An 11848-nucleotide genomic window follows, 5' to 3' on the forward strand; every position below is an offset into this window, starting at 1 on the left:
TTAAAACTTGCCTTAAATACTTTCATTAAGAGTGTGCAATATGTAATTTGGTGGTTACAAATGGTTCTGGATCTCAGATTCTGGAAAAGTTAGGAGTCTGATATTTGGGTAAATGATATTTCAGTGTTAGCTTTGTTATGACTCAATAGTTTATTTTTTGAAAAATACATGTTTTGCTTACATTTTGCTTTTAGTCTCAGGAAAAGCAAACTCATTTTCTTAAATTTTTGTTTTGTATAGAAAATTAGGTATATATCTTGAACACGGCCATTTTGTTTTTCGTTTTGTTGTTTAATTTACTTGTAATTAGGTATAAATGGTTTTGGCGCTCACGTCATAAAATTTGTGTCATAAAACATAAAAAAGTCATAATTCAGCCTCTCGTTTGCGCTTCGAATTTTATCCATATCGTACCGACGCGCTGCGCGCTCTTAAAAGTACACAATAAACAAATAGCGAAGTTAAGCTAACTTATTCTTATAACTAAAGATGTAGACTGCGCAGTTCTACTCTCGTAGCATCCTATCCAGAGGCGTAGCGTGGGCTTTTGCCACCCAAAAATAATGGCTGCAAAAAATACTTTAAAATAAAAATATTTGATTGAACGGTCCTGATTTACAACTTAGAACTTCATTGCTTGCTTCAGAATTAGCCTAATATGTATAAGAAGAAATAGGCAACAAAGTAAACGCAACGTTACAGCAGGCCTATTTTCGCGCTATATTTTGTATAACGAATTATATGAGGAGTGTACATTTGGATTTTCCAAATTTTATTTATTTTTAACTGACGAAGTTCTGGTGCTTGGCACCGCTCTCTTCATAAGCCACCCGGGGCAAATGTATCCTTACCACTGCTACCCCAGTGATCTCACATTTTGCGACATTTTACAATAAGCAAAAAAGGTGGCCCATCTATTTTTAACCGGCTTAAAAAAGAAGAGGTTCTTAATTCAACGCCTGTGTATTTTTTATGTTTGTTACCTCATAACTTCATCAGTAATTATACAATTTTGAAAATCCTTTTTATGTTTGAAAGAATATACTTCGAGATTGGTCCCATTTCATTTGCATGGACATCGGTAAAGTAAATTTTGTTAAAATCAAAATAACTGAATAATAGTCGGTTCCATTTTTAAAAAGATTATACCTACTCTTTAAATTTTTTTTCAGTTTTCGTAGTCAACACAGAACTGCGTGGCATTACATCGTGCTAACTGCCTCTAGATTAATTCTCTTTTCTTTTTCTCTTCCTTTTCCCTTTCTTCCCTTCTCCTTTCAAACAGCTGTCACTCGTTCTACTCTATCTTATTACAAAAAACCTTGCACTAATTTCTTATCTATTTGAGACATAACACTTTGTAAAACGTTATTCAATATTATATAACAATAGATAAAATACCAAATGTTAACTTAATTAATTATGTAACTGCTTACCTATATGATAATAATCGTTTATTATATAAAAGTTTCGAATTATTTTTTGTGTCAAATTACTTTTAGTATTTTGTGTTATTGGTTGTTTTTTTAATTTATAATAATTTAGTTATTTTAATAAAATGCACTCTAAAGTATTGATATCGTGCTTTGCTGTACTTTGTTTGGTTAGTATTATATTTATTTTTTCTTTTTGGAAAAAATATAGAATCATTTTAACAAAAAAAATTAACCGACTTCAAAATCATACAACTTACAAAAACATAACATCGTAAGGTGGTGCCAAGCCAGTGACGTATTCATTAAAGACGTTTATGAAAAAAGAGCCACGGGAAAGTATTTGCATCCTAAAACTTTATGATTGAACCGATATGTTAATGCATCATTGTGTTGGCACCGCCTTCAAAGAGATCAGAATCAGATCACAATTAGATCACATGCGACGTTATTTTTTGCTTTTTAGTTTTTTTTTTGGGATTTTGAAGTCGGTTCAGTTTTTTTTTAAAACGATTTTATTTTTCTTTTTTAGTAAGTCCTGGCGTAGTGAACGATAGTGCCACAGTATGGGAACACAAAACTACTGAATCAATTTTCATAAAAATATAAACAAATAAATAAATGGAAGTATACTTTTAAAACAAGAAAAAATATTTAAAAAAAATGAAAAAATGACGAAGTTATGAGGAGTATTTTATTAAAATTACAGTTTTATAGACTCATTATAAAAAGAAGTAAAGTATGTTGTGTAGTAGGGGGTAATCTGGATCTACTAAACCGATTTTGAAAATTCTTTTATCACTAGAATGCCTCGTTATTCGTAAGGAACTGGAACTACGCGGGTGAAACCGCGGGGCGTCGTCTAGTAATGTAACACCTTGGACACAAAGAAAAACTTTGTGTCCGTAACAACAAAAAGTTCAATATTTTTTTGATTAAATTGCGTGTCAACCTTACCTTATTTTTACCCCAATAAGTACATTAGAGAGACAAAATAGGGGTAATGAAAAGGCTTTCAATGTCATAAAGGTTAAAGGTTACGTGATGTCTGTACGACATAAAGAAAAAGACAAGGGTGTATGTTTGTTTATTTTACAAATGGGTTACTATTGTTGTCTATGAAAAGGTATTGTTTTATAAGACAGTGGACATTTATAGCAGTTTTATAGACTAGCTAACGTGCCGCGGTTTCATACATATATTTCCCGTTTCCGTGAGTGAATACAGGGGAAATATAGCATAAAATACAATTAACGTGGTTTTCTATTGGTACAGAATTTACCGCCTACAACCTCTAAAGCTTCAACCTTTAAAATCAAATAAATCATCATCATCACATCAGCCGATGGACGTTTAAGTCGGTGACCGGTCGGACGTATATACGTAGCCCATTTATTTCAGACTTTGAAAATAATGTATTCGAATTCAAACTCGTATTATCTAATTGATTAAGACCTAGATGAAGAATACACTTCAATCTTATCTTAATAGTCGATTTTCAAGTAGGATGGAGAGTTAACTTAAGCGGCAAATGCGCGTAAGTAGCTAGGTACCTATTATATTCATAAATTCATACAAATACATTAAAACAAGTTTATTTTAAAATAATTTTAAAAGTAGACACTTAAATTGACTACTTATAGCTATTGTATTGACTACATATTATAAAAAAATACAAATTATATCTAAAGACGGTTTGGAGTCGTAGAATTTGTCTGTATCGATTTTCATTTGTAAAGTCCCAGCCCAGCCCAGAAGGCTGGCAGTATTGCCACGCTTTATGGCAATACTGATTCTCTGACCTAAATATAGGCCAGCCTAACTGGTCACGGGAGGCGTCGATTAATCCGAAAAAAGATGACGTCATGCGTCGTTCCCTCGCTCTAGGGTTGCCAACTTATACATACTGGTCTATGAAGATTATTAAACAGTATTTTAGATAAATTAACATTTTCTTTTGAAATATGCAACCATTGCATCAGTATTTCCTTATGACGTTGTCACGTTCAACTATCGTAAACCGACTTTACAGACAACCGTTTAGATTTAGTCTACAGCCCTAGGTATATAGTTTTTTTAAGGAAGCGAGTACTCTGTCCCCACGGATCTAGTGTTTTGACCTATTATTTTTATAGTTTCTTTTTTATTCCTCAGGTAAAAAGCAGCCAAGCAATGATCCCAGCATACTCCGTCTCAGCATTACGTCTCGCTTTCGACGAGATTTCGGACATCTTGCCAGTGGTCAATCAACTTGCGTGCCTCCTCATACCTTTCCTCATCAACTTGATCAACAACCTCAACAACTTGTCTAACATAGTCCAGAACTTAACCCCAGCATTGCTTCCTTACTTCGGTTGCACTTTACCTTTACTTTATGCGACTTTAACTGACTTAGCATCAGTTATCTTTCTTTATATTAGTGTGTTAATTTCTTTGTTTAGGTCTAATGTTTTGGCCGCTCCTAGTATGATGGTCGGGTTGGTTTCTCAGGTTCTGAACCTTGTATTGACTGTGTTGACAGGTTTGACAGACGGTTCTGGGTTGTTGACTGGTTTGATCAAGTTGATCAGTAATGTGTTAGCTGAGTTGGAGAAGTTGTTGCTTTGATTTTGTTTTGTTGTTGGTTGTTATTTAGTGTATTTAAATAAATGATTTTTGAATTATTAAGTTTGTGTTTATTATTTTTTTGCTTTGTCTTAAGAAATACTTTTATCAGGCGCGTATACAGTGGTTTTAAATATGTTTGGAGTTTCATCATCATCATCATTACCAACCCATATTCGACTCACTGCTGAGCTCGAGTCTCCTCTCTGAATGAGAGGGGTTAGACCAATAGTCCACCACGCTGGCCCAATGCGGATCGGCAGACTTCACACACGCAGAGAATTAAGATGATTCTCTAGTATGCAGGTTTCCTCACGATGTTTTTCCTTCTCCGTTTGAGACACGTGATATTTAATTTCTTAAAATGCACACAACTAAAAAGTTGGAGGCGCATGCCCCGAACCGGATTCGAACCCACACCCTCCAAATTTGGAAGCCGAGGTCATATCCACTGGGCTATCACGGCTCACACTCAATTAATTAACTTTGGAGTTTTTAATTAATTTTCAAATATAACTTGAGAATTCGATAGTGATTTAAATAAAGCATTGTCAAAAAATCAATTATTGTAACATCCATCATTTTTATCAAATACAAATGTAGCTAGTATTTCTGTAACCTACTTCTATAAAAGAATTTAAATTTCCCACTTAAACTTTTTTTTTACAAGACATCACACTGCATTCTACACACCTTGCTATAAATGCGTTCCTCGGCTGTTTCTATTATAGTTGAAAGGACAAGGAAAATTGAGGGAATAGGTACTAGATTTAGAAGTATCTGGACACACTCCCAAATATGATACACACTGGTAGATTGATAAATTGTATAAATTGAGTCAAAACAAAGTTTCACAGCTCGACAATACGTATTTTAGGTCAAACCCACTTCAGTTGGGTATTTTCTCTAAAATTCTAAAACAACAGTTTGTAGCGTAGTTCAGAACTTTAGGGGTATATTATCTCTAACTTTCCTGAACCAAACTCACGGGAGAGTTACAAAACTGTGGTTATTTTAAAACGTTCCGTCATAAAACAACTACGTGATGTTGAACGTTGGTTTAAAGCGCGCTTAACAACTTATAGCTGAAGTTTTATTGGTGTTTGTGGACAGAATAAGGCTTACCCTTCGCTTTATAATGGAGTAACTCTCCTACGGTAGTTGGGAGAATTGGCTTTTGCAAAAGAACTTGTCTGGTATAGTGCCGTAATCATATCAGCTGATGGATGTACACTGCAAGACATACGCCTTTTGTAGGGACTTCCAAACATCACGATCATGAGCCCCCTCATCATCATCATCTATTTCAGCCGATAGACGTCCACTGCTGGACATAGGCCTCTTGCATGGACCTCCAAGCATAACGATCTCGAGCCGCCAGCATCTAGCGGTTTCCTGCAATCCGCTTGATGTCCTCGGTCCATCTAGTGGGGGTCGCCATTCTAACACCTGAGCAATGAGCCCCCTGCATCCAGCGAATCCCTGCGACTCGTCTGATGTTGTCAGTCCACCTGGTGGGGGTTTGACCAACACTGCGCTTTCTAGTGCAAAGCCGAAATAGTGCCAGGGTATAATTGCCAGAGTAATTGCAACAGCACGAAGTTTAACGTCTACACTTTACACGACGTATTAGACATTTGATGTATGGTCAACAAATTCCTCGTAAGTATTTTTTTTTTTTTTGACCAAAGGCTCTTAGTAACTTTCACTGATCCCGTTGACTTTATTCGAAAGATTTGTAGCTAATCGTACTCATCAAATAGTCTACGTATAACTTGGCTTTTCTTGGTTACCTTGACTTTTCTCGAATTTCTGAAATATTTTCTTGTTTCGTCATTTTTAGACCATTTTTTTACGTCGCGTTTAATTTTTTTTATTTATTTACGTTTTGTGTATTTCTAGAAATATATCTATAGATCATTATGTAAGTATCCTATAGTTCCGTGCTATATCTTTCATCAATTAGTAATCATATTTAGTAATATTATCTAATATATCAATAGAATCATATTATCAGTTTGTGTGCAATCGTTTATATAAAGACATAACAACGTGTATGATCACGTATTTCATTCACTGATTTTGATTTATTTTCATCTCATTTTATTAAATATTTTTATATAATGTACGATGTTTTGTTATAATGTTTAAATTAATATTGCTGTTACATAGCTGTATTTTTGCATTGGTAAGAGATTTTTTGAAATAATTTCATGACGGATTCACCCGCGTAGTTCCCGTTCTCGTGAATACGGGGATAAAATACAGCCTATGACATTCACAAATAACGTGGCTTTCTAATGATAAAAGTATTTTCAAAATCGGTTCAGTATATTCTGAGAATATCCCCTACGGCACCACAAACTTGACCTCTTTATAATATTAGTATAGATATAGATCACAAAATATGTATACCTACTTATGTATAGAAAAATTCAATTTTTTTAATAATATTATGTGACAAATGACAAACTCTATTGCTTAATAAAAGTTCAGTTCGGATACCCAGATGATCAAGGAAGTCTATGCTATACTGTAAGGTTCGCCTGTAACTAGTTACCGGCAAAGACATAATGCTAAGCACAGTCTGAAGTATGGGACAGAAAAAACTTGTACCTTTTCCAAGTAAGACCGCTTCCATCTTAAATTACATCTTCACTTAACATCAGGTGAAATCACAGTCAAGGGCTAACATATCACTGAATAAAAAACATCATCATCATCATCATTATCAGCCGATGGACGTCCACTGCTGGACATAGGCCTCTTGCATGGACTTCCAAACAAAACGGTATCGAACCGCGAGCATCCAGCGGCTCCTTGCTGAAGTGGCAATGGGCAGGCCACATAGTTCGAAGATGTTGGGGTTCCAAGGTGCTGGAATGGCATCCCCGCACCGGAAATGCACAATGTTGGTCGACCCCCCACTGGGTGGACCGAGGACATAAAAAATATATAAATGATTAAATTACATTATATTGGCTCTTGAGTGAATATCACTTATAAGCTGTTAAGCGCTAATCTTAATATTTTATTCTTTTTAATTTCAGGTAACGACTAATCCTTTACAAGGATTTTCTTCTTATCCCACTATCCAATATCAAAATGAATTATCAAACCTTGTACAACCATGGAATTTTAACTCTTATTCTCAACAGCTAACGACTCAAAATCAGTTGACGGAGTCTTACGATGATTATGTTCAAAGATTATATTTGAACAATATCCTGCAAAATCAGTTAAACCCAGTCGTAGATACGCATGATCAATATAGTTACAAAGTGCGTCGATACGCTTCAGAACCTGTTACAGATGTGGTGAATAATTATATTGTAATACCCACTGAACATATTCCGGAAAGTAAAAGTACTGTAGAATGCAATAAAAAAGAGGGTAAACTCAAGACTAGCAGTCAAAAAACAAATAGAAAATGCAGAAAAAAAAATAGTTCCAAAAATACAAATGAAAGAGACTCAGAAAATAAAAAGAAATGTTCAAAAAATAGACCAGTCAATGATGACGAAAATGACGAATTGAAAAATAATAATCAATCAAAAGTTTCTAAGGTTTGCAAAAAGAAATCTAGAAAGAAATGTCAAAAAACATCTAGATTAAAAGAAAAAGATAATTTTTCTGATAGTAAAACAAAAGTAGACAAAAAACAGCAGAGTCATAGAAAAAACTCAAGTTCAAAAGTTGCATGTAACCAAAATTCAAATGAAAAGGGTTCAAATAAAAATAAACTAAAATGCAGTGATAATGAAAGTGCAGGAAAATCCAAAAGAGTAAAATGTGATAAAACAAACAATAGCAAAAAGCAAATTAAAAAGGATGATTCTTGTGACTGCGGTCGAAAGCATGAACTTGATGATTATTTTAATATAAATGATGATTGTATCAATTTAGAAAACAGACGAGTTCGAGATGACGACAACCTTAAACAATTTTATCAACAGTGCCACACACCGATTGATTTTACAAATGATTTCACGCCTTATATGATGTTCAATCAACAAATATTTGATACCAATGGATACTACCCTACTAACTTTGAATATTTTTATAATATGCAGCAATTTCCCAATTTTAGCTCAAATGGACAACATAAAAAAACTACAAATAGGGCAACAAATACAAAAAAGAAACAAAACAATAGAAATAGAAAGAACACAAACAATTCAACTAAAAAAAGTTCTAAAGCAATTGATGATAAATGTAAAAAAAATGTGGAATTATCACCTAAATTTGCTGAATTAGTGGAAGGTAGTACACCTGGGTCCACTGAGTTGACTAAAAATCACAATCCACAAATTGATACAGATTTCCAGGAACATAACATAGAAAATTTATTTAAATTCACCGACTGTCCCAAGAAGGATCCATCAAATAATTGTTATAATTCAAATCAACCAGATGAAGATTATATACTAGACGATTACTATCCAGAGTTTCATTCAGACAATTTTTACGCAAGCAAAGAAGTTGATTACTATTGGGACAATTTTCACGATAGACATTATTATTCATCCAATGATATGAGTGTTCCAGGCAGAGAAACAACTAAGTATGATGGCACAGACGATATGTTTTTGAACCAAAATGATAAAAACATAAAAGGTGATGAAAATGTAAGATCGTCTACTAACTCTAACAATAAAATTACAACAAAAGAAAATAAATCAAACAGCCTTCTAGATATTTGTAGTAAAGAAGAAAAAGAGGAGCAATTTAGAACACCGCCAGCACTCGACTTTCCAGATTTTAAAACAGAAATGATAAACAAGGACAATAATACTCCAAAAGCTGAAATATTTTACCAACCGAACGAGAATGCTGTTAAAAAATATAAAGACAACAAAATGTCAGTATATTCCAACGCAAAAAATGATGAACCCAATGACATAAGAAACAAGATAATAGATCAGAATAATGTTGAAACAGTTTTAGGGCATTCTAAAGTAATCAAGTATGGTGTACCACCAAGTAATGAGGAATCAAGTATAATCAATAATTATGACAGTAATGAAGAAGACAATCAAAATGACGAAAAAACTATTGTTGTTGTAGCAAAATCTTTACCTTATCCAATATAATACAAAAGATTTAATAATTGTGTTTCTTTGTGTTTGATAATAACCATGTATAAGTATAAGTAATAAATTATATTATTTAATATACAGTAAAATGAGAAAATTTATTGTGGATAATGTTTTAATTGTATTACCTAATTTTACTTACAATATTTATTATAAGCTGAAATGGCAATAAGTAGGCCACGTATTTCGAAGAGCCGATGGATGTTGGGGTCCCAAGGTGCTTGAATGGCGACCCCGCATCGGAAAGCATAGTGTTGGTCGACCCCTAGGTAGACCGAGGATATCAAGCGAGTAGCTGGGCCGTTGTGCTTGGAGGTTCATGCAAGAGGCCTATGTCCAGCAGTGGATGTCTATCGGCTGATAATGATGATGATGATGATGATGACGATGATTTATTATAAACTTGAAAAAACTGATAATAGTCGTAAATTATTAAGGGGCATTATTATAATTTAGTATTACAATCAGATTTATATTTTCTTTTGAAGGCATTGCAATCAGTCTATTTTAATGGCCAGGCCTTCCTCCATAAAGAATGAATGATATGGAGCTTAGGCCCACCACGCTGCTCCAATGTGAACGGGTTTGGGGCGATAAAGTTTTCGAAAATTCAATTTCACTACTTCAGGCAAGGAATTTTAATAAAAAAATTCTCATGAGAAAGAAAATTCAGTATCTGAGTTTTCCCGAGATTCGAACGCAGAACCTCGTGATCCGAATCCACATTACATCATCATCATAGCATAGCATAGCATAGCATCTTTTTTTTAAATTCTTTATAAGTTAGTCCTGGACTACAATCTCACCTGATGGTAGTCAACCTTGACGTTTCAAAAGTGCTTGTAAAGTAAGCCTCCATGGCGTAATGGTATGCGCGGTGGACTTACAAGACGAAGGTCCTGGATTCGATCCCCGGCTGGGCCGATTGAGGTTTTCTTAATTGGTCCAAGTCTGGCTGGTGGGAGGCTTTGGCCGTAGCTTGTTACCACCCTACCGACAAAGACGTACCGCAAAGCGATTTAGCGTTCCGGTACGATGTCGTGTAGAAAACGTTGTGTAGGAGTGTGGATGTCATCCTACTCCTAACAAGTTAGCCCGCTTCCATCTAAGATTGCATCATCACTTACCATCAGGTGAGATTGTATTCAAGGGCTAACTTGTAGAGAATAAAAAAAGCCTATTTGAAATAAATGAAATTTGAATTATGAATTGCCAATAATTTAAAATAATTTCCTCGGATAAAGAAAAACTCAGTATCACATATAGCCCGACCCTGGATTCGAATCCAGGACGACGTGATCCGGAACCATATGGCTAACCACTGAACCAATGAGGCAGTATAAGCCTCTATAAGGTGGCAATATTCAAAATCCATCCTATTATATTATATATATTATTAATTTTATATACTTAGGTTTACGTTATTAGTTATACAACTAAACTTTAATCCTTATTAAAATAAATTATTTAATAATCACAAGGATATTATGGAGATAAGATTTGCCCTTTACAGTATGTTAATTACTTATATAGTTTCGTAGATAATACAAAATTTCTAAAAGACGCAGAAATTCCGCTATATGACGCCCGGCGCTTTCATTTACGTAGTTCCCGTTCCCGTGTGAATATGGGGATCAAACATAGCCTATGACACTCGCAAATAACGTAGCTTTCTATTCGTAAAACAATTTTCCAAATCGGTCCAGTAGATCCAGAGATTACCTCCTACAACCACACGAACTTTACCTCTTTATATTATATATTAGCATAGAAGTCTCTATTTCCCTTGGTCATCGCACCACTCTCGAAGGGCTGGACCGATTTTGCTAAGGGTAGGAGTAAGATAGAGAATTTATTGAGTAGTGTAGGGTACGGGTAGGGAAGCGTAGGGGTAGTGTAGGGGTAGGGTAGGGGTAGGGCCGGGGTAGGGCCGGGGTAGGGCCAGGGTAGTGTAGGGGTAGGGTAGGGGTAGGGCCGGGGTAGAGGTACGGGTAGGATAGGGAAGTGGTAGGGTAGGGGTAGGATAGGTGTGAGATAGGGGTACGGGTAGGATAGGAGTAGGAAAAGGATAGGGTACGGGAATTGTAGGGGTAGGATGGATAAGGTAGGGGTAGGGTTGGGGTAGGTTTGAAGTAGGGTAGGGGTAGGGTGGGGGTAGGGGTAGACGTAGCGTAGGGGTAGGGTAGAGGTAGAGGTTGGGTAGGGTAGGGGTAGGTAGGGTTGACATCGAACTTTGCGCTGACGAAGTCGCGGGCGTCTGCTAGTGTTTTATAAATAATTATGCGAATTTGCTGTTTTTTACACACTTTATATTAACTGCACTTTTAATTACTTAAAAGTATGTAAGAAAATCGTAGAATCCTTATTTGACCCACATCCTGGTCTTCGATTAGGATGACTAATCTAATATACTAATACTAATATGACTAGCTAAGAAACGTCATTACAAATCCAATATGGCGGCCTCCCCAAGATGGCGGACTGGTTGTTTGAAATTCACACCCATGATATGGATATCAAATGAAAGGGTTTGCTGTCAGGAATACGAAAAAATAGTCACGTGACATAAATCCAATATTTGTAATTTTTAGTACGTGCTAAAAGCGTTCTTTTTTAGTTTTTTAAACTATTTAAAGTTATTTTCAATAGCTGGAGTTATTTAATGATAGATCCCTATATACGTTTGTGCCATGAAATCAAAGGGATCAGAAATAG

At 35.2% G+C, this 11848-nt stretch overlaps 1 protein-coding gene across 1 annotated transcript; it reads left to right on the forward strand.

Annotated features, from left to right (window-relative positions):
* The first annotated feature begins 1558 nt into the window (after positions 1–1558).
* LOC128198932 (uncharacterized) lies at positions 1559–4040 on the forward strand. Its single transcript, XM_052886725.1, has 2 exons — positions 1559–1603; positions 3588–4040. Exons 1-2 carry the CDS (start codon positions 1559–1561, stop codon positions 4038–4040), a joined length of 498 nt encoding a protein of 165 aa, XP_052742685.1.
* The last annotated feature ends 7808 nt before the right edge of the window (positions 4041–11848 follow it).

Source organism: Bicyclus anynana, chromosome 18 (assembly GCF_947172395.1).
Source record: "Bicyclus anynana chromosome 18, ilBicAnyn1.1, whole genome shotgun sequence".
In the NCBI taxonomy this organism is placed as follows: domain Eukaryota; kingdom Metazoa; phylum Arthropoda; class Insecta; order Lepidoptera; family Nymphalidae; genus Bicyclus; species Bicyclus anynana.

Excerpts from the sequence above, each read along its gene's own strand:
- LOC128198932 (XM_052886725.1), top strand. The coding sequence starts at position 1,559 with ATGCACTCTAAAGTATTGATATCGTGCTTTGCTGTACTTTGTTTG. Across the intron at positions 1,604-3,587 it reads GCTTTGCTGTACTTTGTTTG|GTAAAAAGCAGCCAAGCAAT; the intron begins GTTAGTATTATA and ends TTTATTCCTCAG.